Below are 26,807 nucleotides of genomic sequence, written 5' to 3'. Positions count from 1 at the left end.
CTAAAACTTTTACCTTAGATCCTGGTACTCTGAGAAGTATTTATGTCCTTCCTGGAAGGCAGCTTCTTGCCTGATCTTTCCATCTCTAATAATGTCCTTAAGGTAGATAATCTGTATGATGTCATCTGTATGATACTATAATAGTGGCTACATGTCATTAGACATCTGTCAAAACACATAGAATGTATAACACCAAGAGTAAACTATGGGCTTTGGGTAATGATGCATCAGTGTGTGTTCATCGATTGTAGCAAATGGACCACACTGTTAGGGGGTGTTGATGGTGGGGGAGGCTGTGCAGGGAGGCTGTGCATGTCAAGGGGCAGGGGGATATAGGAACTCTGTGTACTTCTGCTTAATTTTGCTGTGAACCTAAAACTGCTCTAAAGAAACAAAGTGTTGTTTTTTTAAGCAGACAGTTCTAAATAAACCTAAGTTTGGACCTTGGAAGGAAAACTCAGGTTTTCTCTTTTATTCCTTTCATCAGCTTCCTTTCCTGCATCCTCTCGGGAGGAGTGGATTGAGATACTGGAGCAGGGTTTGAAGCCCAGCCCAGCTCTCTACCAGTGGTGTGACCTTGAGCAAGTCTCCTCCCTTCTGGGAGCCTCAGTTTCCCCATCTGACAAATGGCCTAGAGTTGTGGAAAGGTGCTTACAGAGCACCTGTGTGGGCTTATTTCTGGTGAGTCACTGTTCCCATGTCTTTCAGAGGCGAGTCTGGAGCCGGGAAAACTGAAAACACCAAGAAAGTCATCCAGTACCTGGCCATGGTGGCCTCCTCCCACAAAGGCAAGAAGGACACCAGTATCACGGTGAGTGGCAGCTCTGGTTCCGTGGCCATGCCTTAGCAGATGGGCCTCCGGGCTTGTGGGCTGACCAAGGTAGAGACAGCACCGGTGAGAAGGCCAGGACTCAGTGTTTCACTGTGTTTCACTGTCCCTCCTCTGACAGCTCACTGCAGGGGTCTTTTTCTACCCAGGCGGGCCCGTTTGAGTCTGGGCGATTCCTTGCCTTAGCCAGGATCATCATCCCGAGGAGTTCTGTTCTGTGAAATGGGAGAAATCCTGATTTACATCAAGGCTTCTCAGTGTGGTACCGTTGTCATTTTGGACTGGGTAATTCTCTGTTGTGGGGCTGTCTGATGCATTGCAGGAGTTTTAGCAGCATCCCTGGCCTCTCCCCACTAGATGCTGACAGCAGCCCCTCCCCTAGTTATGACATCCAAAAATGTCTCTAGACATTGCCAGGTGTCCTCCTGGGGCACAGTCACCCCTGCTTGAGAAGCATTGCTTGAACTGAATCTTCGTAAATTCTCAAGTGTTGAGACACACCTGTCATTCCTCCACATGTCCCTTCAACTGGGGCCCCTGGGGATGGGAACATTGGTATCCACGTATAGGCTCTGGTCCAGTGTCCTTGACTGAGCACCCACTGTGTGCCAGGCATTTCCAGGATGGGGCCCAGCAGTGAGTCTGAGACGCTGTCATTCTAGTCACTGAGCTCCCAGTGATGGTGACACACTTCCCATGATGACACAGTTTGATTACGGGCTTAGAAAGAAAAGATGAGTAGTTTTCTAGAATCATCCTTTCTTGGGTCCATTCCTCTCTTCCTCCTCCGTCTTAGCCCTGCTTCGTCTGTCCCAGAGGAGGGGACAGGCAACAGGGCTGCGTGAAGGACTTGCCAGCGCCTCTGTCTGCAGGTCCGGGGCTGGGAGGATGGCAGAGTGGGGGCCTGAAGATGGCTTGGCGTGTCATCGGTTCCTGCCATTCTGGGTCTTGCTTCCAGGGCTCAGAGGCGACGCAGGAGGAGTCACGGAGACCAGCTTGTCTGGAGGCTCTCGGAGATCTGGGGTGGGCACGGGTTGTAGCTTTGGGAACCTTTGTCCCTCAGACAGATGCAGAAAACCCATGGTCTGGCATTTCCGTACTGTCTGTGGCACGGTGTATAGGAACAAATCGCCCCAAAGTTTACATGGCAGAATAGTAAAAATATGAAATAAGAATACCTAATAATAATCACTGATTTTTATCAAGCTGGACACTTTTTTCTCTGCGTGTGAGGATACATCTCAGACAGCATCTCTCCGGACACGGCTTTAAAAGAGTGCGCCTTGGCCCCAGCAATGACAGAAACCTTTTTTTTTTTAATATTTTGTTTTATTTTGTTTTAAACTTGAAGGTGGTAATTAAGTTTGTTTGTTTATTTAGATAGAGGTACTGGGGATTGAACCCAGGACCTCGTGCATGCTAAGCATGCACTCTACCACTGAGCTATACCCTCCCCCCATAAAAACCTTTGAAATGTCTGAGTCACCAAGAAATTAGAAAGGAAAGCAAGTGAAACAGAGAGAAAGGAAACCGAATCAAGGAAAAGTTGCTGCTTTCCTAGTTGGAGAATCTTGGAGAATCCAAGCTGTCTGGATCAGGGTGGCGGGGGGTTGAAATCATATATTCTCCAGACCTCAATGTACGCGGGACTGAAATAACACTGACATTTGTTTTATACTGTATTGTTCAACCACAGCAAGGCCCATCTTTTGCCTACGTGAGTAACTGAGAGTGTTTTCCTGGTGTGTACGGGAGGCACGGAGTGTGTGTAGATCTGCATGCTCCAGTTGCACCCACCGAGTCCCGTAGCTGATGGTAGAATGGACTAGACCCCTGAGTTTCACCACCCGGACCAGCAAACACACTGAAATACTGTCCCTCGGGTGTCCGATGCCGGCGCGGGGCATGGGGGCGCGTTTGCCCACCCGCGGGAAGGGAACCCCCAGGATTGTCCTCCAGCCTGGAGTGGATTTCTCCAGCTCAGAATGAATCCCCCTACCCTTCCCACCAACGCGCCCACCGCCGGTACCCCTGACTGAAAGGCCCTAGAGATGTCTGTCCTGTCTGATGGAGCTTTTTAGGACCTTCCGGCCCTAAAGCTTCCCTGGCTTGATTGACAGTCGGTTAATGGCACTGCTGTGGCATGCCTTCCCCTCTTCCCTGCCATTATCCCTAAATCTCTCCCCCGAGCCCTGTCCCCTGTGCACTCGTGTGTCCCCTGCATGTGTGTGCAGTGCGTGTCTGTCTTTGCATGCCGGTTGCTTGACCCAAGGCTCCAGAAACAGGGAGTCTTGGGGTTCACGATGCACTAGCTTTGGTGGCACGGTAAGGCCCCAGCTATGCGACACACAACCAGGCCCTGCTCAAACCCCTGCATATGTGGACTCATCTCTAACGCAGAGCTTGGGGGCAGCTGGCATATGGGTCCCAGCCTGGAAGAGACCCTCAGATCAAGGGATCCTGGTGTGTGCTAGGATCACCCCTAATCCATCTTAGTTAGACGTGGGCAGCACTGTCAGGAATGGATCAGAAAGAGAATCAGTCTTCTCATTTGAGATCTGCTCCTGTGTGACCTTGGCCAAGTCACTTAACTTCTCTGGACCACTGTCTCATCTTCCATAAAATGAGTGGTTTGGACCAGATCTCCATATTTAAAGCTCTCCTGAAAAGGACCTTCTGGCTCCACCAGCTGGAACTCCCATTCTAGAAAGGGAACCTTTTTCTGGGGCTATTCAGACCCCAAGTTGTGTTGACAGAAGCGACCCCTTTAGTCTTCTTCTCACTGGTCAAGCAAATCCCATTGCTCTCATTGTAAATTTCCACAAGTCCCCATTACGGGGGTTCCTCTTGTGGCCGGCATTTTCACAGAAATGACACTTCTGTTTCCTCTTCTTTGGGAGCTATGAAGGAGGAGGGCCTATGAATAAATAAACACATGAATTGGTGGTGGCTTCCTGTTCTGTGCCTTTAGGGACAGACACCCGCGATGCCCTCCTCGTGCAGGGAGAAAGCCATGTGCTCCGGTTTTCCCTTCTAGAACCCTTCCCAGCTTCTTTTTAGCCCAGCCCAGCTGCCCTGGCAGAGGGCAGGGAAATCAGCAAAGAGAACAGAAGAAATCCCTCAGAACCGAACACTCCCCAGGGGCGGCCTGGAGGAGGAGTTGGGCAGGGGAGCCGCTGGGCCAGTCTGCAGCTGCCACGTTGTGGGGCTAGGCAGAGAGCAGCTCATTGCTTTCCTGGCATGATTTACCTCGTTGGTCCTTTCCCGCCACGATTAATCACATGACCGCATTTGCGCACAGGAGCCCCCTCAGAGGGGGCAGGTGGGCTGTGTACGGTCTCGGCTTCATTTAACCTAATGAATGGAGCTCAGGCAACCTGCTTTGAAGCTTTGTTCTGCAGTCAGTTCGAAGTATTTCCGGTGGGTTTTGCACATTCCTTACTTATCTTTCATAGAAGACTTCAGAAAATTAGTCCTGAGAAAGGAAAAACTGCAACAAGATTGCGCTAAAACCATCAGAAGGATTGTAATGGTTTAGGCTTGAGGAAGGCTGCTTGTCAAACATAAGCAGCAGTAGGACTGCCATGTACAGCAGGGCAGGTCGTGCACTGCACAACTCCAGGGGGCATCATTCACTATGATGTAAATGACATCCTGGTGTCACGCCGTGCCGTAGTTCTGGGTGGCAATGATATCGCATAGATGAGCAGGCTGTCTCCAGGGAAAAGTGGCCTTCCTAGGGAACAGATGTCCTGGCTCTAAGAAAGCTCAGTTGTTTCTCTTCTGAAATCCTCCAGTAAATCTGGACATTAGCCTTGGGGTCTGAGAGCGGATAGGTGATAGAATAGGAAGGAACCTATGGGTTAAGGGCAGAGTTTTGTGACAACTTGCATCCAGGGCAGAACTGTCAGTGCCTGCGTCACTTCTCCCATAACTCGATGTGGATAAATTTTAGGGTGAGCTGGAAAAGCAGCTTCTACAAGCAAATCCCATCCTGGAGGCTTTTGGCAATGCCAAGACTGTCAAGAACGACAACTCCTCACGATTTGTAAGTAGCAAAGCCATGTGGGTTTTCTGGGAAAGTCTTGGATCTTTCTGGAAAAGGCTGGTGTCAGCTCCTCCTGAGTGTGTGTGTGTGTGTGTGTGTAGGGGACGTCTGAGGCTGAAGGGGTAGAGCTGTGCAGCACCACAGCATTTTGCACTGTTGCATTCAGTCCTGTCTTGACCTTACAAGTCTGCAAGCGCTCCAGACACCCACTCCCTCATTCACTCATTCACTATTCATTCAACAAATATCCATTGAACACCTGCTGTATACTCAGACATATTTGACATTCATAGTTTATTCAGTTCATATTGACTGAGCACCTAGTAGGGGCTAGATACTTACATGCAATATTTATTTATTCAGCAAAACACGAATTGAGCACCTACTATGTACCAGGCACATGCAACTTTCAACATTTACTAAGTGCCTACTGTATACAATCATTCTGATAGGCATTTTTATGTGCACCATTCTCTCTTGCTTTTTTCATTTGCTTCATTCATTTTATTAAGCACATACTGTATATTAGACCCTGAACTAGGTTCACAGGATCACAGCAAATAGTTCCAACTTCACAAAGCTTGTGGTCTAGTTGGGGAGCCAACAGTAAATGAGACAAAAGGTGACACCTCCCCACACAGGTTTCGCCAGGCTCCAGGGACCTCCCCTTCCTCATCTGAGCCTAACAGGCACGAGAGAGCCCTGGTGGTTGATGGCACAGACAAAAATTATTTTGTTGCACAAAAGAAGGGGGCTGCTCCATAGGAGAGTCAGAAAGGTATCTTAATGAGGAAATTCAGACGGAAGACTGCATCTGAATTCCAGTAGTGAGGGGTCCCCTGCTGACATGTGGGAGACCCTCTGAACTGTCAATCACTGGAGGGGACCCTGTGAAAAACCTTTCATGGGCACCTCTGCTCTGCCCACATAGAGCTGCCCTACTGGGTGTACCCGTGTCCCGCATCTTCACGCAGCCATCCCCAGCCCCGTCAACCCCAAGACCCACTTCTAACAAATAATCGTACAGTGTCCCCTTCCCTTTCCTGAAATCAGAATCATAGATAACATCACCTACTATACACATCAGATTAGAAAAACCCCAGTGTGATGCCCTAGCTATAATATGAAGGAGAAATAAAACGAAACAATTCATAATTAAAATGTGCATTTCAGCATATCAGTGCTCAGACCAGACCACATATGAAGACACAATGAACTAGTTAGACGTTTGCATTTATACCCAGAGTCACTGTGACCTTGACAGGCACAAAGGCAGATTGAGACAAGGAGGATTCGTCTGGGGACTGAGGCCATGGGTGAGACTTTCCAGAATGATGACATACTCTTAGGAAAGCTCTGAACCAAAGAACAATTTGCTCTAGGGTTACACAAATGTGATATTCTTATATTAGAACAACATTTAACCCTTTTTGTGTGTGTTTTTTTAATCTAAAACACCGTTAGGTCTAGGCTCAGCTAATTACAAACTGGTTTTTCACCTCCGTGAGTATCCTAGGGGACATTTGAAAGTCGGAGGGGACATGGCTAGTACTTGGTGTCTGGGACTCTCCTGGTCGTTGCAGGATGCCCAGCATCCTTGGCCCCTGTCCATGAAGAGCAGTAGCTGCCACCATCATGTGACAACCCAACAGTCCTTCCCCCTTTCCAAAATCCTCATGGTGGCTGTGCCGCCTCCACTGAGAAACACTGCATTTGTCTGTTGCAATCCAGTGCAAAGTTTCTAGCATGTCAGCAAATGACAGCAAATTCAAAGTTAACCTCTAACAATGTCCTCTGCTCACTGATGCCCTCTGCCTTCTTGGGAGGAGGAGAGGGCTGGCACCCAGGACCAGCAGGTTCCTCTGCTGCAGCTTCAATGACTGTCATTGTCCCAAATTATTCTACTGTCAAACTTTCTGATGGAAAAAGAGTGAGGGTTTTGTCGAGGCCTGAGGGAACCTAGGGGAAGTTGCCTCCCACTGCGTACGTCATGGGTTGTGGGTGGTGGTGGTGGTAAGGATGTGATGCTTTGCCAGCTGTTAAGAAAGTAGGAAAAGGGCCGGTGCTGCCAGGTGCTGGACCTGGCTGTCCTTGGTTCTGTGGTTCGGCTGAGGCAGAGGGCAGGTGGATTGACGTCTTCCCCAGGTGGAGAGATGTGATGGTCCCCTGGTCCCCGGGGCTGAGGACATGGCCCAGACCTGCTGGCAGAGCCCCATCTGCAGGGCCTGCGTGGATAGCACAGCACCCTGGTATTACTGTTCATGCTCACCTGCCCCAAAGGGGAGGTTTAATTTGCAGCTCGATGAACTTGGGCCTGATGGATCATGGAGGCCCAGGATGTTTCTGGGCAGGAGGACAGGGAGGGAGCCCTCCAGCCCCTCGATGTGGCAAAACATGCCTTCTACTTATGGCTCTAACTCTTACGAGCACCATCATATTGAGCAGGTTCCACTAGCTCGCTCAGCCTTGGTTTTCCCACCTTTAAAATGGGGAGAGCTATGATGCACTGAGGGTCATTGCAATAGCAAGTGAAATTGACTTGTGAAAGTGTTTTCTAAGTTCCTCCGTAAGACCCTCAATCATCCCAGCTCAGCAGGTGCAGACCTGCGAGGCTCGACTGTTCACAAGAACCTCTCTCTGGTTTTTTCTTTTTCCCCTGAATGTTCCCTGACTTCTCCCTCCCCATTTGCCTGCTGCATGGGGGTGAGGGGCCAGGGCTGGGAACCCACTGTGAGCTGTGTTTTCCTGTCGGCAGGGCAAATTCATCCGCATCAACTTCGACGTCACGGGTTACATCGTGGGAGCCAACATTGAGACATGTATCCTTTGCTGAACCTGGGCCACATGGGACCCTGACCCCGGGCCCCACCAACCTCCTGCCCAGCACCTGAGGGGCCCCAAAAAAAGGCACAAGAGCCATGCCACCCCTCTCTCCCCAGGCTCTTGGGTGCCATCCAGAATAAATCTTCCTTGGGGTTGTTTACCCTGAACAGCAAGTCTTATAGTGTGGTGGCCCCTGGATTTGGGGACCGCAAGCAGCCTCCGTTTGATTCTGGGTGGACCTCTCCCTAGCTCAGTGACCTTGGGCCAGTTACTCAACCTCTCTGAGCCCATTAGTGAAATGGGGATGGTAATAGTGCCTGCCTCGTAGAGGCATTGTGAGAATAAAACAAATTAATTTACATAAAGTGCTTAGAACCACGACAGAGGAAGGGCTGGTTGAGTATTGGCTATCGTGAGATCTCAGCTTCATCCTTATTAATCCAGCGTCCAAGACCAAACGCCAGACCCCTTGTCCTTCTTAGAAACAGAGCAGCTCCAGCCCACAGCCAGAACATCAGTGGAACCAGAACTTTCCCAGAGGAACAGCCTGCTTTTGGTAAAGCAAACAGGAAGCTGTTCCTGTAAGTCTGAAGAATCAGAATTCCACTGGCCCACCCGCATCCCCGGGGTGGGGCTCAGGGCATGGCTGGGGCCACCTGACCATGCACCATCCCCACCTCCGAGGGTGGGCCAGGATTAAATGAGATACAGCAAAATACACCAATATTCTCCTATGGGGGGGTAAAGGGACCATAAATAGTCTTGTGTGGGCTCAGAACAGATATCACCACTGAGTTCTGACTTTTAGAAGTTTCTGGATTTTTGGAATTGCAGATGAGGGTTTGTGGGCTTGTGTTATGAAGCATTGCGGAGAGAAATGAGTCTGTATGACCTGACATGAGAGAGCAGGGGGAGGACACAGTCTAATCCAGTGGATTTGGGGACACAGAGGAGAAGTGATCATTCATTCTTGAGCCGTTAGGGTTTTGCTGATTTTGTTATAGTCAAATAGAACCTGCTTCTTACATGGGAAATCCACCTGGTACAACAGCCCAGCCACCCCCGGGCCCTTCCTATCATCCCCAAGCCCCATGGTCTCTATACCACCCACCCCCCAAGGTCAGAACAGCTCTCCTGAGATTAATTAGTGGAGTGTGTTTACAGTCTCCTGAGGCTAGTTGGCTGGTCAGCTGGGCCAAGGTCACTCAGCTGGTACCCAGCTCTGGGAAGCCCAGCCCCTTGGCTGGTGTGTTTTTAGCCACCACGGACACTTGACTTGGCCACTTCCTTGTTGTCTGCTCCTAGGAAATTAGCCTTCTCCGAGCTCCCCTGAGCCTCAGTTCCCCTACATTGAAAATGCAAATATTTGCACTTAGTCCCTAGGATAGTTTATGAGGTTGAAAGGAGACAATGCATGTCAAACCTTTAGCACAGGGATTAATAAATCATAGAGGATGTAATTATTTTTACTCTGTTATCTAAAGACAGGGGTGGGTAGGGTATAGCTCAGCGGTAGAGTGCATGCTTAGCACATACAAGGTCCTGGGTTCAATCCCTAGTACCTCCATTAAAAAATAATAAACTTAATTACCCCCCCCAAAATTTAAAAAGTAATAAAATAAAAAATAAAGACAGCTCACTCTACAGAAGCGGGGTTGGTGAGGTTGTTGGGAAAACATCTCATTCCGTGCCCCTCCCATGAGTCTTGGATCCTGAAATCCTTTGACTCCTGTCTTTTTATGATTTTTCTTTTCCCTCTGTTCCCCTCACTTCTCTCTGGTACTGGGGCCCACCAGCAGCACCCAGTGGTCTCATTTTGGATCAGTGAGCCAGAACTGGAAGGTCAAATCACGTGGATCAGGCATGGATGGGTTGACCCTGCCCCTGCAATCAGACTTTCCAGAACTCTCCAGAACTCTCCAGGGAGCCTCTCCCGGGTCCTGGAGATGTCCCCCTCCAGCAGCTGGTGTGACAGGGGTTGGGGAGGAATACATGTGATATCCCCAGAATTCTTAACTCCTCCCACCCCAGATCTGCTAGAAAAGTCACGTGCGATTCGCCAAGCCAGAGACGAGAGGACGTTCCACATCTTTTACTACCTGATAGCTGGAGCCAAGGAGAAAATGAGAAGTGAGTGATGAGCAGGACATGTGTTGGGAGATTTCAGCCCGCCCGTTCATCGTGATCCAGGGTTAATCAATCGGCTATTAAAACAGGGTCCGAGATCCTGCCGGGGAAAGAGCTATGTCACTGGGTAGCAGATGTTCCCCCTCTCTTTTCAGTGACTGAGGGTGGCTTCTGTTCAGTCATTTTTGTTTACCGAGCACCTACTTTGTGACATAGTAGACATCAAGTTTAGTTAGGCGTTAGGCAATTAATTAATCAAGCCCAATTGGACACAATCTGTGCCTTCTAGAAAGAAAGACGCTTGCCATATTTCTACATCAATGAGATGCATTCTGACTATATCAGGAATTTAGAAGACCAGTGGAACTAAGCACTTTTCATTGTACCTGTTTTGAAAGCAACTTTGAAGTGGCCGTTTTGTAGGACAGGGGTCAACTACGCTTTTCTGTGAAGAACCAGATAGTAAATCTTTTAGTGTCTGTCACACTATCCATCTCTGCCCTTGTAATGCAGAAGCAGCCGTAGGCAATGCCTCAGCAATGGGCATGGCTATATATTATAATAGAATTTTATTTACAATAATAGGAAGAGACGGTGTGCTGTAGTTTGCTGACCTCTGTGGTAGGAAAAATATTTTTCCCATGAAAACAATATACTGTATACCAGATTCCAATAGGAGATTCTATGTTCTAGGCATGCAGGAGAGTTACTCTACTAACTCTTGAAAAAATATACAAATCAGAGCTGAAAAAAAGAGTATACCAGTAAATCCAGGTACATAATGTGGTCTACATCCCAGTAATACGTTTAAGTCCTGAATTTTAAGAGAACAATGCAAAATTTGCTTCCCATGAGTTTTGTGACCCAGGGTTAGTTATTTTGCGTAGAAAATTACCAAAAGTATGTGTGGGCTGGTGTCTTTGCTGAGATGAAGTGTGTGGCAATGATGCACCACTAGGGGGAGGCAGCGTTCATTATTTAATCTTGCTGCATGGCAATTTGGGATAAAAGCAGGGAGGCTGAATGGATGTCACACAGTTGCAAATACGTAAATTAGCAGTTATAGTGCAGACACTATGGGGTGGCCCAGAGAGAAATGTTTATATTTCTCTTCCATCTATTTGGCACCAAAGTCAACAGTTCGTTTGTTTAGTAACTTGGATTCCGGTTTTGTGCTCTGGTTTTAGTCTTCCAGAAATCAAGCAAAGATAAGGCTAACAACTAAAATTCCTAGGAACCATGTGTATGCGTGATGACAGATCTGGGAAGAGGTTTGGCCTTTAGGCCAAATCAATCTTTTTAAATGTATCCATGGTCTGGATAATGAAATCTTGGCAAAGCCTCAAATCCTTGTGACTTTAATCAGGCATTTCAGTTAATCCAAAGGCTTGAGTTAATTAGTGTCTTGGGTCAATTTAACCTTGGATTTATCAAGTAGCTTCCAAGTGACTTGACCCATAAAAGACCTTTGTTTAAAAAGAAAAGCATCTTGCTGACTTCCCTTCAAAAGAATAATCAAATCCAGCCTAATTAAAGATTGATCTGGAAGAGGACACTTGATGCTTTAGAGTGTCATAAAAACCAAGAGTACAAGAAAAAGAGAGGCAATTTTATAAATTTAGGTGAGAAAGGGCTGAATAACAACAAAGGAATGTAACCACAGAATTCACCTTTACAGAGAACAATATTTTATAGATGTAATAAACAAGGAGTTGACAAATGCTTATGCTAAAGGGTCAGACAGTACATACTTTAAGCTTTGGGGATCATGTGGTTTCTGTTGCAGGTATTCAACTCTGGCTGCCATTGTAGTCTGAAAGCAGCTGTAGAAAATAGGCAAGGAAATGGGAGTGGCTGTGTTTCAATAAAGTTTCACTTACAAAAACAACCAGCAGACCGGATTTGCCAATCCCTGATATAAACCTTATCTGTTGATTCAACCAGAAATAGTTGGACGGGAGGCTGGGTGGTATAAGAGCACTAGGACCTTTTCCACCGTAGCAGAAAGTCAGTGGGTAATATCTAATTTTTCCATATGCAGATATGGCCATTAATATGATATATAAACACAATATAATATATAATAAGCCTTTTTTATGGAGTGATAATGGTAACGTCAAGAAGAAACAGCAAAAAGTGATAAAAGCAGTTATTGTAGGGTAAGGTAGGAATTGGAGAAAGGCCAGGACAGGTAATGGTGTTTTTATTTTAAACCTTTGGGTTGTCATTGGTTTTTAAAATCCATTTGCATGTACAATTTTGATAAAAGTTTAAAAATTTATTTATAATAAATTTACAAATAAAGATTGATTTCGCGTTTTAGAGAGCTTTGTTCCTGAAGGCAGGGTACCTTTGGTCAATTGAGATAAAGGCATCCCTTCCTCTAGGTAGATACAAAGTCATGTCATGGGTCATGGTTTAGCAAGTGGAGCCAAGGCTGGAGTTCAGCTGCCAGGTACCCTGGGGCAGTGCACAACCTGCACCACTGTTTGAGGCAGGTGATGGCCTCTGTGTGATGAAGCAGAAGGAAGGTTTTAAACTATCCAAGTCTTGGGAAAAGGAAAGAAATTATAATGAGCCAGAACCTTTACCAGGCTCCTGTCTCAGGCTCACAGTAGACATGTGCCTTCCTGACACCACCCCATCTTCCTCTCCTTCTAGACGACTTGCTTTTGGAAGGCTTCAGCAACTACACATTCCTCTCCAATGGCTTTGTGCCCATCCCGGCTGCCCAGGATGATGAGATGTTCCATGAAACTGTGGAGGCCATGGCAATCATGGGCTTCACTGAAGAGGAGCAGCTGTGTAAGTCTCCCCACCTTGCAGAGACCTAGGTTCCTGCTCTTGGTACCACTGGAATCAGGGATTCTTCTCTGGTCAGGACAGATTTCTGCTCTCTGAATTTCCTATGCCTGCAAAAAAAAAAAAAAAAAGAAAGAAAGAGGATAAGAAAGAAAATTAATATTACTTTAAGTGCTTTATTCATGTTCTAGAAAGACGGCTGCATGAGATGGGACTCTTTCAGTTATCAGTGACCCAAACTGGCTTAAGCAAAAAAGAAAATGATTTACTCATAGAGCTGAAAAATTCAGAGATGCTAGTTTCAGGAACAGCAAGTTCTAAGGACTCCAAGGATGTCTTTAGGACCTGGTCTCTCAACAACATTGTCTTTAAGTAGGCAACAGTTTCTTGGCAACAAAATAGTTGCTGTGGCACCAGCCCTTACATCCATTGAGTTTCTGTCCAGCAGAAAAGAGCAGCGTGAATCCCTACATGAGTCCCTGAATAGAGTCTCATTGCCTAGGCTGACATGCATATTCCTAAGCTACTACTCACAATGAGCCAGGGTTGTAGAAAGCTCTCTGTCTCTACATTACGGTCTCTATTCCATTCTTGGAGCTGGAGATAAAGAGGTTGTTGGCCTCATCAAGAGCATGTAGGCAGAGGGCCAGAGGAGTAATTGAGGCAGTGCATTTTCTTGGGTCCTTCCTGGAAAGGCAGTTCTGGTGATAGACCAGTATTGATCAATATCGTCAACCAATGACCAGGAAACACATTTGGTCCTGAGAACAGGAAAGCTTATAGAGATATTCCTGGTTTCCATGCTGTGCTTCAAGACACACTTTTCCTTCTGGGTTAAATGTCCCTTAGTGTTCAAGGTTAATCTTTTCTGGGAACACCAGGACAGGATTTTGGAAATTTTCCCTTTCTTCCCATGCCTGCACCCCTTTGGAGTCCCAGAATAAAGGTTACGATAGCCAAAATGCAGTGTGTAAGGAGGGGCAGCTCCTCCCAAGATAACTTGGGGCCCACAAAAAGAAGGCTCCATGGGTCAGATGACAGATGGGAGGTGTTTGTGGATTTTGGCCAAGATCTTTCTTCAGAATCCAATGCTAGCATCATCCCTTCCTGAATTACATTGGCTTTCTAAGAATGATTCATTTTATTTGGAATGTGAGTCAGTTTGACTTCTAATCTTTGCTTTTAAAAACATGCAATTCATGATTAGGTGCTTGCCGTGGGCCAGGTATTTGCTAAATCCCCTTTTTAAAAAATGTACCGGGATATCCAATTTTATTTAAATAATAAAAAAAGAACAAACTGAAGTAGTAATTGATAGAAGATTTATTCAATTATTATTTGATCTTATGAAAGAAAGTGGAGTTTTTAAAATCGTTTTAGAAAAAAGTTGCCTTATATGGAAATGCTTCTAATGTATTTAAAGTGAAGACATCAGGTGAAAAAAACAATATGCTAAGTGCTTTACGTGCATTATTTAATATCCCAACAGGGATATTATGAGGTGGCTGTGGTTACCCCAATTTGCAGATGAGGAAACTGAGTCACAGAGAAGTAAAGAAACTTACCCAAGGACACACAGCAAGTTGCAGATGGAGTTGGGATTCACTCTCGGGTCTCATGGAATCCCAAGCCCCACTTTATGATTCACTGTGCTGTTTTTGTTTGTAGGAAGATGGGTTTTGCTCCTTAAACTTAAAACAAAAAAAACCTATGTCAGAACCAAGGTATGGAAACCAAGGTTAGAGGAAGCCCACAATGTTCTACAACGTGGACTTAACATCCCTGGGTGATAAATGATGCAGAAGCCCACTGTGAGGCGGCGTTCCCTTCTCCAGTCCCTGTTAGTGCTGATGATGATTTTCAAAGAGAAGAGCAATTTGGTACCTACTAGGTCTTCAGCCCCTTCCTGGCATTTGCTAATCTTCCTTTTAACCAGAGAGCAGACCCCAGGCCCAGCACTTTGGGCAGGCCCCAGGATCTTGCTAGAATTTGATAATATGATTTATTTTTCTTATATTTATTTTGATAGTTGCCATCTGTTTGTGGCAAGGGAAGCTGATTTTTCACCTAAGATAAAGTTTCCTATTAAAGTAAATCCTAGGAAAGATAAGTGAATGTAAAGAAAAATGTTGAGTAAATGATAGAGCAGATGGTACACATATAGAACAAACATTAAGATAAGGGTGTATACATGACTGACGCCCATGGGACACGGACTTAGACCAATATGTATACAGATCCTGGTTATAAATCTAGGGCTACTCCCGACCATCCCCAAAGAGGCCAAATGAAAATGGGGGGCCACCCTTGCCATCTGGGTAGCCCCCTCCAGGTTGCCACTTTGCTGTCCACTAGCTCCTCTAGGTGGCTCATCTCTTGCAATCTGGGAGTGGTGAGCATTCTTTTGTCATTTGTGTGACCCTGTTATCTACGCCGGAAAGTGCAAACTGACAGTGCCCGCAGGAGAGACTGGCCTCCATAACCGTTAAAGTTGTTTTAAATTGAAACATGGGTAGATTTCACATGAAAATCTCTTTCCATCATCTTTGGAAAAAGAAGAAAAGAAGTCTGACAGCTCTGGGCTTGCTTCTCCTGTGGCCTAATTGAAGTAGCAACTGTCCCCTTTCGTGCAGATTTGTGGCCCCCATGAGTCCCCACGGTCCCCACCAGTCTGCTTTGTTCGTTTAGACTAGTGGTTCCTAACTTAGGGATAGGTGGTCTCCGTGGGACACTTGGCTATGTCTGGAGACATTTTTGGTGGTCCCAACTTGGGAGAGGGTAGCACTACTGCCATCTAGTGGTTGGAGATCAGAGATGCTGCTAAACATCCTACCATGATGCACAGGGCACCCCCACAGCAAAGAATTATCTGGGCCAAAATTTCACTAATTTCACTGCTTGCCAGGGATCTGCAGGCATTTCTGCAATCCCTAGCTTACAGTTTAAGAACTGTGAATATTGCCCTTGGCAGGTTACAAAACCCCTTTCATAGATGTTATTATTGAAGAAACTGCTTCAGCTGTGTTCAGAAGCTTTGTTCATTTTGGGGAGAGGGTTTCTGCAGTGGGAGCATATGGCTAGGAGGTCATCAGGTAGGCCTTTTTCCTCCTGAGCTGGGCCAGGATCCCTAAGGTGTGAGAACAGATGTTGTAAAGGGCTGTCACCCCCCGTTTGGCCTGAGGAATCAGAGAAGGCTGGAATCTCTAGCTATGTTCCTGGAACACAGTGGTTTGTTCTTGGAAATCCTCTTTGATTTGCACCTGAGTTTTTCTAAAGCCAAGCATTTGCTTTAATCAGTCTTCTCTCCATCCATCCAGCCATTCAGTCATCCATCTATCCATCCTCCATCTATATGTTCATCAAGCCATTGATCAATCCATTCATCCATTATCTATCGATTCATTGATCCATCCATCCCTCATCCATTTTCCTTCCTTCCATCCAACCACCATCCATCCATCCATTCCAGCATCCATCCATTTATCCATCCATCCATCCAACATCCATCCATCCATCTTCCCTCCCTCCCCATGTGTGTTTGGACTCTGGAGTAGGCTTTGGGAATACAAAGATGTTAGGACAGTCCCTCACTCTTCAGGAACTCATGGTCTTGTGCATATTTCAGACTTAGAAACGATTTTAATAGTAGCATGGGCTGAGTATGCAGTCAGAGGGTTCCAACAGTCATGTTTTGTCTGGAGATACCTTGACAACAAGTGGGAAAAAATTCCCCCTTTTTTATCCAAACAATCTCACACACCCAGCCAGAGTATGTTAAGAAGCACAGGATTTTGTTTTGCCTTTAAATAGCTTTTGTTGACATGTGTTTACATTTAGAAAATTGTGCGTAAGTTCAATGAATTTTTATAGACTGAACACACCTGTGCGACTCACGCCCATTTTAACTAAGAGAATAGGAACACCACCAGCCCCTATCAAGCTCCCTCATGTTCCTTCTAGTAGCTTCTCCCAGTCAAGGCTAACCACCATCCTGACTTCTAACAGCATAGTTTTGCCTACTTTTGAACTTCCTGCAAATGGACTTACATGGGATGTTCTTGTTTGCATTTGGAGTTTTTTGTTCAGCATTTGTGTTTGTGAAATACAGCAATTTTGTTGTTTGTAGTTGTAAATTGTTCAATCTCCTTGTTGTGTAGAAGGGGTTGACAAACATTTTCTATAAAGGGTCAAATAGTAAATATTTCAGCCTGGTTGGGCCCATACGGTCTCCATGGCAACTCTTGAACTCTGCTGTTTAGCACACCAACAGCTATAGGTATTATGGAGGTAAGTGAGCGTGGCTGTGTTCCAATAAAACTTTATTTATAATGGCAGGCAGTGGGCTGGAGTTGGTCCACAGGCTACAGTTTGCCAACCCTGGCTGTATAGTATTCCATTACAGTGCAAGGTTTTTAGCAACCGTCCAAAAATATTCTGCTCCCCTGGTCCAGTTTTCTCCCCTCTTTGCTGGGAATTGGGGTAGTTTGACTTTCTCCTAAAAACACTGACCTGAGTCTCTTTAGGGGAAGGATGTAGATTGGCTCTGGGTCCTCAGTAACTTTTTCTTTCTTTCTTTTTTTTTTTCTCAATGGCTTTTAGACTCCATACCTTGGTATTGACAGCTATGTCTTATCTGTCCTTCTCTCCTCATTTCAGCCATATTGAGGGTGGTGTCATCTGTCCTGCAGCTTGGAAATATTGTCTTCAAAAAGGAAAGAAACACAGACCAGGCTTCCATGCCAGATAATACAGGTATGTGCCGCTTTTTCGTAGTAACTGAAGACTTTGGTGATGGAACAGAAGGTCACGTTGTCTTTGATTATACTTCTGGATGAGGGTATCTGGGGCATTAGCAAGAACTAGTCTAGGTTATTATCACTTCATTCTCTCTTTTTCCAAACTTTTCACTGTTGAAGATCCTACATGGAAAGTTCCTGAGTCAGAGTGTGAGGGGACAAGACTAAGTTTGGGATCAGATCAGACAGGATCCTTAGGGAGTGTCTCGTCTAAAAACCCTAGACACATTTGCTTTGTTAAACAAATATTTTTGTTTCTGACACCTGCTATATGCCAGGCACTGGGATATAGTAAGAGATAAGACAGGACCCGTCCCATTTCTTATAGCACATACAGTCTTGTTGGGGCGACAGACCTTAAGTTTCCTTGCACATCGGGTTGTCAGAGAAAATGCAGGGTGCCCAGTGAAATGTGAATTTCAGATAAACACTTTTGATTTGTAAGTATGTTCTAGGCAATATTGGGGACATAATTATACTAAAGTAAAAATCTTCGTGATTTATCTGAAATTCAAGTTTCACTGGGCATCCTGTATATTACTCCTAAATCTGACAGCCCTGCCTGCAATTAAGCAGTGTTTTGTGTTTTGAGAAGTTTGCCTGGCTACCAAGGTTGGCAGCTGAGCCAGAAGGATGACTTAGGTTCCCAACTTGCTCAGCTGTGGCTTCAACACCCCGCACCCCCTTCCAGGAGGTATATAGGGTTGCTTTTCCAAGCTCCATTACACAGTCAATTGTTTCTCATGAGTTACCCTCCCAAATACGGTGAGTTAAAGGAATCCTCACTCTCACGGGAGACCTTCAGGGAAAGAGAAATCAAAAGAGCACCGTTGCAGAGAGATGGACCAAAAACAAAAAAAATCCTAAAACGACACCATTAACCATCCATCTCACCCATCCTAGTGTTACTAGTCTTCACATCAGGGGAGCAGCTAATGGTGGATTTTTTTTTTTTTGAGAAAGAGCTTTTAAATGCAGAAATTCATTAATACAGTAAGAACTCACGTGTCCACCGTTCAGAACTGACATTTGTGAATCTTTTCTAATACTTCTTTGTCTTTAAAATGAAACAGACACGGTATAGATAACCTTGACACCTCCCCTTCTCCCAGCTGGTCCCTTTCTTCACCCTGAACCTCCTGGCAGCCACAGCTGTACTTTACCTCGTGCCCAGCCTGTCTCATTTTTATACTTTCACACACATGTATCTGAACAATATAGAGTGTTGCTTTGTGAGTGTGTTTTTAATATACATGAATCATATCACACGATAGGTACATCATTCTGCAACTCGTTTGTTTTGGTTTTTTTTTTTTTACTCTAAACTCACCACTGTCTAGGTCTGTATTTCTGAACAATAGCACCCCCTAGCGTGACAGCCCAGAATGTCTCCAGACATTGCCCATGTCCCATGGGGGCAAAATCATCCCCAGTTGAGAACCACGGGTCTAGAGAGAAAGAAAAAGCAGAGTCATTCCTTTAATTGCCATTTTGGTATTCTACCTTATAAAGGCTTTGCTCCTGTATTTGTGGACATTTAAATTGTTTCCAAGTTTTCCCACTACACATGCTGTAATATATACTTTGGAATGGCGGAACAGATGCTTATTTAGTTTAACTATCTCTCACGCACTTTACATACCTACTTCATTTAATCCCATTGACAACCCAACAAGGTACCAAATGGCTGATCCTTTCTGCAAGCAGGACTCTGGAAAGTTAAGTACTTTTTCCAAAATCATATGGCTAAGAAGTGAGAAGGGAGCAAGGGCTTGAACCTGGTTCTGACTCTAAGCCCCCACGTGGGGCATACCTCCATCCCACCCCCGTCACTGCCTCTTAGCAAAATATTGGAGGTCAGTCGCTAACGACATCAGTTTTTAGGACTCTTTCGTGCTGTGTTCACTATCATCTCACCAAGGAAAAAAACCAGTGTATACATAAGGCACAAATAGCCCATGTGATGGGCCTTCTTTTTCAAGCCTTCTCTTTTGTGATCCACTTAATATGCTTCTTTTCTCCATCCAGCTGCTCAGAAAGTTTGCCACCTCATGGGAATTAATGTGACAGATTTCACCAGATCCATCCTGACCCCACGTATCAAAGTTGGACGGGATGTGGTACAGAAAGCTCAGACAAAAGAGCAGGTAATGATGGGTTTGCCACTTATTCCTGCAGAATCTTCCATCCACCTACTCATCCATCCATCTATCCATGCAACCATTCATCCATTATCCATCCACCTATCCATCCATTATCCATCTATTATCCACCCATTCATCCATGCATGCATGCAACATCCATCCATCCTTGTATCCCTCACCTATCCAGTACTAGAATATTCAAAGTCCCACATTAGGTTTTGAAGATACAGTCCTGAACAAGAAGAGCAGAGCACTTCTGAGCTCATCTTGATCTCTTAGTTGAAGTTACAAGGTCTGACCTAAGAGATTTATCTTTGAAAATGACTGTGTACCCTTCCTAGAGGCAGGACTGACCCCACCCTCTAAATGATCCCTGGGATGGAGCAGCCTCCACTCTGTTCCAGGTCCCTCTGACAGGAAGTGGTTACTTATCCACAGGTCATTCCTTAGGTCTGACCACTCTTTCCCTTATTGCTGGTTGTAGAGCTGATGGAATTTTCTTTTTTGTTTGTTTATCTTTTAAGGACTGATTTCAGGTAGGGGGAGAATAAAAATCCGAGCCACTACCCAGGCTCATGTGAAAACACAGCCCATTGGGAATAACCGTGACCCCTCTACTCTCCCCTGCAGGCAGACTTTGCTGTAGAGGCTCTGGCCAAGGCCACTTATGAGCGCCTTTTCCGCTGGATACTCACCCGTGTGAACAAAGCCCTGGACAAGACCCACCGGCAAGGCGCTTCGTTCCTGGGGATCCTGGACATCGCTGGATTTGAGATCTTTGAGGTACAGCTTGGTGGGAACATGACAGACATGGTCTTAGTTCTCTGGGATGAAGTTTCCACTTGAGGAAATCATTATTTTGGAGAAAAGCAGGCAGCTACTATAGGGTGGGAGGCTGTCTAGTTAAGGTGAAATCCTTTAGGGTGCAGGAGGCAGAAATATAACAGGGAATGCATTGGTTTGTGAAACTGAGAAGGCCAGAGGTACAGCTGGATCCAACAGGCAGGACCTGATCTCCTGCTATCTCCCTCTCTCTACCTTGGCTCTGTCTTAAGCAGGGTCTCCCCTCGTGGTGGCAAGATGGCTGCCATTGCTCCAGGTGGCCTCTCAGCAACCCAGGCAGTTCCAACCAGTTCCAACTCTTTCCAACTGTTCCACCCAACATCTTTCAATTGAGTCTTATTGATTCTTCCCTGAGCTGTGCCACATGGTCACCTCAGAGCCAAGCACTGTTTTAGGGTCTTTCAGTACTTCCTGGAGTGTAAACATGGCTACTGTATCCCACTCCCCTGGGTTGGAGGGGAGTTCTCAGTGAAAGGGAAGACATTGAGATTGACAGATATTCCAAAACATATCTACTCTGGAATTACTCCCTCTCTGAGCCTCAATTTCTACATCTGCTAAATGGGAGTGATGAAATACTTTATACGGTTATTCTATACATAAATCTTTGTGCAGATGGAGATAAGCATCCTTAAAACCATGTTTGTGGGGGGCCACATGACATGAGAATAAGTAACTTTTGCCAGCCCTCGTGAACTTGGGGCAGCCTTCGCTGGGGCCTGAGTCCTCTCTGGGTACTGAAATGGCAGGACAGGTTCGTGCATGGGGCTGTCTCCGGCACAGAGCTCCCCTGGGGCCCCGAGTCCTCTGACTTCACACTGTGATGCTCACGGGGCCTCCCCCGGTGTCGTGTGCTCAGGTGAACTCGTTCGAGCAGCTGTGCATCAACTACACCAACGAGAAGCTGCAGCAGCTCTTCAACCACACCATGTTCATCCTGGAGCAGGAGGAGTACCAGCGCGAGGGCATCGAGTGGAACTTCATCGACTTCGGGCTGGACCTGCAGCCCTGCATCGAGCTCATTGAGCGGCCGGTGAGGCCCTACATCACACTCGCATGTGTGTGTGGCCTCATCTGGCCGGCGTGTGGACCTCGCGCTCTCTCCGTGTATGCATGGCTTCCCCCATCACCGAGTCCTGCAAGGCTGTAACCTGAATCTTTGTGAACTTAATCACACTGTCCCTTAACCCACATTTTCATATCTAAGGTATTTCTTTCTTATTCCCCCTCTCCCCTCCTTGTCCTGCCCTTTCCCTTTTCCTCTCAAAGGCAGGGATCTTTGTTTTATTCACTGACCTAGCCCAAACTCCTAGAACCACGAACCTATTAGGCACACAATAAATAATTGTGGATGACCTTTTACTGAGCACCTACTATGTGCCCTGCCCTCTCATCTGGCTCAGTGAATGAGCTGGATGTAGTCCCTGCCGTCCTGGAGGACCAGACAATGAAAACAAACAAACAAATGAGGCAACTGAAACCCCTTATGAAGCCAACAGGGAGAATGGTGTAGGGATGGCTGCTTTGAACAGAATAATCAGAAAGGTTCCTCTGATCTGAGTCCAGAAAGTGAAGACCATTCCAGCAGAGCAAATGGCACGTGCAGATTTGGTGGTTCTCCTAACACCTTAGTTTAGACTGTCTCAGCCACGGGGAAGCACCTTACAAAAAGGAACCCTGGGGTGAATTTCCGTGCAAAGGATCCCATTGCTTTGCCAGAAGTGTGAAATCTTTGTGATGTTGTATGTGTATTGCCCACTAGGGGGCAGCAGCAAGCGTGTTCTGTTTTTGGTGCTGGCCCTTCCATCCCTAGTGCTGGTCCACTGGACACAAAATACTTTGAGAATAGATTGCGGGGTGGGGGAGTGGAGGGCATAAGTCCATCATTATAATGTAGGCAGATATGGTAATGGAGCCTATGCATGTGTTTGGGTGGCCAGCTCTTCCTGGCAAGCCTGAAGCTTGGGCATCGTTGCCATGATCTGCCCTGCTTTCTTCCACAGAACAACCCTCCAGGTGTGCTGGCCCTGCTGGACGAAGAGTGCTGGTTCCCCAAAGCCACAGACAAGTCCTTTGTGGAGAAGCTGTGCTCAGAGCAGGGCAACCACCCCAAGTTCCAGAAGCCCAAGCAGCTCAAGGACAAAACTGAGTTCTCCATTATCCACTACGCTGGGAAGGTACCAGCCGAATGTCCCAGGGGCCTCTCTGTCGCAGGGGACCCAGGCAGGATGCTCAGAGTAAGAGCACCTTGGGAGTGGCAGAACCCAAAGGCATCTGGTATAATTCAAACCCCAGCCAAGTCTTACATATAATTTGTCTAAGCATCAGTAAGGGACAGGATTTAGGTATAAACATATAATAGAGAAGCTAATATATATAATACATGTATATTAGAGATATATAATATATAATAGAGAGGCTAGTATATATATATATAAATACATTTATATTAGAGATGTAATATAATGAGCTAATATATATGTTTACATTAAATACGTATATGAGATATATAATGTATAATGTAACGGTATGTATTATATATGTAATAGCCTTTCTAATATATTCCAGCCATGGTGGCCAGGCAGTTCTTTCTTGTATAGACTCTAAATCCTTCCTACTACAAGTTAAACCCAGCAGGAAGGGCCGACTGGAATGGGATGATCAGTAAACCCACTTTGGGATCCAACAAGAATCTTTTATCCTGGCCTTGGGTTTGCCATTGCCAGCCTGGGCCACCCATGGAAATCTACAATGTCATCTTCTTCATCATCATTTTCACTATCATTTTCATCATCATCATGTCCTAGCTCTTCATGTACAGGACCTTCCCCTATGGCTCCTGGATAATGTAGAAAAGACATAGCTTACTCTGCTTTGCAGAGTCTTAGACTCCCCGGTATCTCCACTGGATCATGGGAACAGGCAATTCCCTAAACCAGGCGTTGGCAAACTACAGCCCAGGTGCCAAACCTGGCCTACAGCCTGTTTTTGTAAATAAAGTTTTATTGGCACACACACAGCCCCACGCATTTGCTTGCATAATATCTATGGCTGGTTTTTCACTCTAACAGTGGAGGTAAGTAGTTGTGGCAGAAGCTGTGTGGCCTGCAAAGCTGAAAATATTTATTATCTGGGCCTTTTGCCAGAAAAATATTCCAGCTCTTACCCAGTACTCAAGGGAATATATGTCCCCTCAAGCACATAGCAGTAACCTTTTCCCTCCAGTTTACAAATGTTTTTTTTCCTCCAGTCCTTAGATCGGGCCTGGCCATTAACATAACAACCTTCATTCCGTGATAACCCTCCAGAGCTATTTTATCAGTTCCTTCCATTTCATAGTCACAATAGTAAAATTAAAAAGAGGCCCCCAAATTTAATTTAAAAGCCAGATTGTTGTCAAGCCTTCGCTGGATGAGAGGAGAACTTTGGGTGCGAGGGGAGGGCATTGGCTACCAGCAAAGCTCTGTGCCTTTTGGAACGTGCAGGCATTGTGCCGGGCTCCAGAGAAAGGAGGCCACCAAAGGAGGCTTACTAGGAGAAGGCAAGGATAGAGAGGAGGCCTTCCCAGCAATGGTTACCATTGGCTGATGCCCTGCTGTGCTCAGGGCCCATTGAAGTCCTGATCTGTTGATCTCCTCGTTGGTGTTTGTGGGTTTCCATCATGGCAGCTATACTGTTTCCTCTCTGACCTCAGAAGATCCGGAGGGAAATGGGAGGACTGGGGTCCTGCCATCCCTTAGTTCATAACTGAAGGAGGAGCACCTCACCAGTTGGATGGTCCTTGGCAGGTGGACTACAATGCAAGCGCCTGGCTGACCAAGAACATGGACCCGCTGAATGACAACGTGACTTCCCTCCTCAACGCCTCCTCGGACAAGTTTATGGCTGACCTGTGGAAGGACGGTAAGGCCCTGCCCCCTGGAGCAGGAGGACCGGACTGAACACCTGGAGTCCTCTGGCCCCATCCAGCTGATCCCCATACCTGCTCCCAGGATGGGTGGGGAGAGGGCAGTGTTGGCAGGTGCTGGACACACTCAACCACTTCCTGAGCCCCCCAGCCCCGCACCTGGACCCCAGGGAGGAGGTCCTGAGTCAGGGCTCAGGCACTGATGGAGGACATGTCACATCATAGGAGGCATGTTGAGTCAGGGCGCCCCCTTCTGGAGTCAGAAAGCATTAACTGCATTCTCATCTCTGCCACATACCAGCTGTGTGATCTTGGACAAGTCACTTGACTTCTTTAAGCTTCACTGTCCTCATTGGTAAAACCAGAAAAAAAAACCCCCACCACCCCCAGGATTATTGTGAGGGTGAAATTAGATCAGTGGGGCCAGGCTTGAGCATGGACCAGGATCCCCTGGAGGGCTTGTTAGTAAATTCAGGTGATCCCCGGGCCCCATCACGAGAGCTCTGATTCAGCAGGTCTGGACGGGGCCTGATAATCTGTATTTCTCACCAGTTCCCGGTGGTGCTGATGCTGCTGGTCTGGGGACCACACTTTGTTTCCCTTTAAGAATCAGAGACTAAATAATCCAGGCGAAGTGCTTGGCACCTGCCGGGCCCACAGTAAGGACTTAGTGCGCATCGGCTGCCATGAGGACTGTCACGGGTGGTGGGCCCTGCTGCCTTGTTCCTGGACCTCAGTGCTCACAGCAGATTTGACACAGAGACTCGGCTTACAGGACTGGCTGCCCTTGCTTTAGGCCTGGGGGTCAGTTCTGCCAGTGTTTACTGACTGCCAGTCATGTTCCAGGCCCTGGGATGGAGTGGGGGCAGGGGGTCTGTGTTTTGTTCACATCTATATGCCCAAGGCCTGGCACACAGTAGGCTCTCAATAAATGTTTGGTGGTAAATGAAAGACTGAAGGCAGGAGGGGAACACTTTACACCCCTTACTCGCCTATTCCTGCCCTAGGAGGTAGATGCCGTTATCACCTCCATGTCGTAGACGGAGAAACAGAGGCGCAAAGTGGCGCCAGGGCCATTGGCAACAGCATGATTCACTCCCTGGTCTCTGTGACAACGTCAGGGGGCAGTTGTTCTTTCTGTCACTCGGGAGCTGGATCTCCCAAATAGATAATACTTGGAAAGCATCCCCGCTCCGCCTCCCTTTACTGATTACTGGAGGGAAGGTGTTGGCTGGCAGAGGAAAGAACTGGGGACCGTGCCCACGAGAGGAAGCAGGCGATCTGCGGTCTGGTCCCCTGGCCTGTCATGGGGGTACAGAGCCCCTGGGTGGGCCAGAGGCTGATGCCGTCCTTCACGTGCCCACAGTGGACCGCATCGTGGGGCTGGACCAGATGGCCAAGATGACGGAGAGCTCGCTGCCCAGTGCCTCCAAGACCAAGAAGGGCATGTTCCGCACGGTGGGGCAGCTGTACAAAGAGCAGCTGGGGAAGCTGATGACCACGCTGCGCAACACCACCCCCAACTTCGTGCGCTGCATCATCCCCAACCACGAGAAGAGGGTGAGGCTGCCCTCCCGGCCCCTCGGGGCCTCAGCAGGGTCTGCGGGGAAAGGAAGGCTGGCTTGGGCAGAGGGGCAGGAGGAAAGCCCGCCCTCACCCCAAGGGCTCCATCTGACATGGGTGGGAAGTGTCCATTTCCCATCCTGGAGGCAAGGGAGAATGCATCCAGAGACTTGGAGCCCTGGAACAGCTGCACAGGATATCACTCATCCATTCATTATTCCAGCTGATATTTACCAAGCTCCACATGTGCCAGGGGAGGGGGATACAGTGCTGGATACACTGTAGTCCTTGCCTGCAGGTTTCTTACAGTCTAGGGCAAGGATGCTTAGCCGGGGGCAGTCTTGTGCCCTCTCTCCCACTGGATATCTGGTCATGTTTGGAGATGTTTTTAACTGGGAGGGTGCTATTACTACCACCCAGTGCATAGAAGCCAGGGATGCTGCTAAACATCCTACAGGGCACAGGGTGGCCCCCACAGCAGAGACTTATCCAGCCTAAGAGGTCAGTAGTGCCAAGGTTGTGGGAGATCCATTGGGAGAAGCAGACACATGAGCTGATAACCATTATGAAATGTGGTAAATTACAAGAACACAAGACTGGGGGCTCCCAGGGCTCAGAGATGGCTTCTTAGAGAACGTGAACTTGGTGAAGCAGAGGGCAGGGTGGGGAGGGCATCCTAGACTGAAGGTCCAGTATAAGCAAAAGCATGGAGGTGAGAAATGAAGTGTCTGGGCAAAGAACTGCTAGGTAGGTGGTTCCATGCTGATGTGTGAGGCAGGGATTGGGGAGAGAGGAGGCTGAGTTGGCAGGTAGGGGCTAGATCATGGAGTTCTCCTTGGGTTGACCAGAGCTTGACCTCCCTTCTGCAGGATGCCATTGGGGGATTTTAAAAGGGATATGTCATGATCAGATTTACATTTTAGAA

At 47.0% G+C, this 26,807-nt stretch overlaps 1 protein-coding gene across 2 annotated transcripts in view; it reads left to right on the top strand.

The window, feature by feature from the left end:
• Positions 1 to 26,807, top strand: part of MYH11 (myosin heavy chain 11) — a 106,191-nt gene that overhangs the window by 50,812 nt on the left and 28,572 nt on the right. For both annotated transcript variants that reach the window (XM_006212088.4, XM_015245943.3), the window contains exons 5-16: positions 709 to 811; positions 4,785 to 4,877; positions 7,633 to 7,696; positions 9,732 to 9,830; positions 12,489 to 12,632; positions 17,286 to 17,381; positions 19,454 to 19,572; positions 20,200 to 20,352; positions 21,272 to 21,445; positions 22,416 to 22,589; positions 24,201 to 24,315; positions 25,686 to 25,879. In XM_006212088.4, the coding sequence (XP_006212150.1) occupies positions 709 to 811; positions 4,785 to 4,877; positions 7,633 to 7,696; positions 9,732 to 9,830; positions 12,489 to 12,632; positions 17,286 to 17,381; positions 19,454 to 19,572; positions 20,200 to 20,352; positions 21,272 to 21,445; positions 22,416 to 22,589; positions 24,201 to 24,315; positions 25,686 to 25,879 (1,528 nt within the window). The remainder of the gene's footprint in view (positions 1 to 708; positions 812 to 4,784; positions 4,878 to 7,632; positions 7,697 to 9,731; positions 9,831 to 12,488; positions 12,633 to 17,285; positions 17,382 to 19,453; positions 19,573 to 20,199; positions 20,353 to 21,271; positions 21,446 to 22,415; positions 22,590 to 24,200; positions 24,316 to 25,685; positions 25,880 to 26,807) is intronic.

The sequence above is a fragment of the Vicugna pacos genome, chromosome 18 (assembly GCF_048564905.1).
Source record: "Vicugna pacos chromosome 18, VicPac4, whole genome shotgun sequence".
Classification (NCBI taxonomy): Eukaryota; Metazoa; Chordata; class Mammalia; order Artiodactyla; family Camelidae; genus Vicugna; species Vicugna pacos.
The sequence above is the reverse complement of the archived record's forward strand: the minus strand, read 5'-3'. Positions and strand labels throughout refer to the sequence as shown.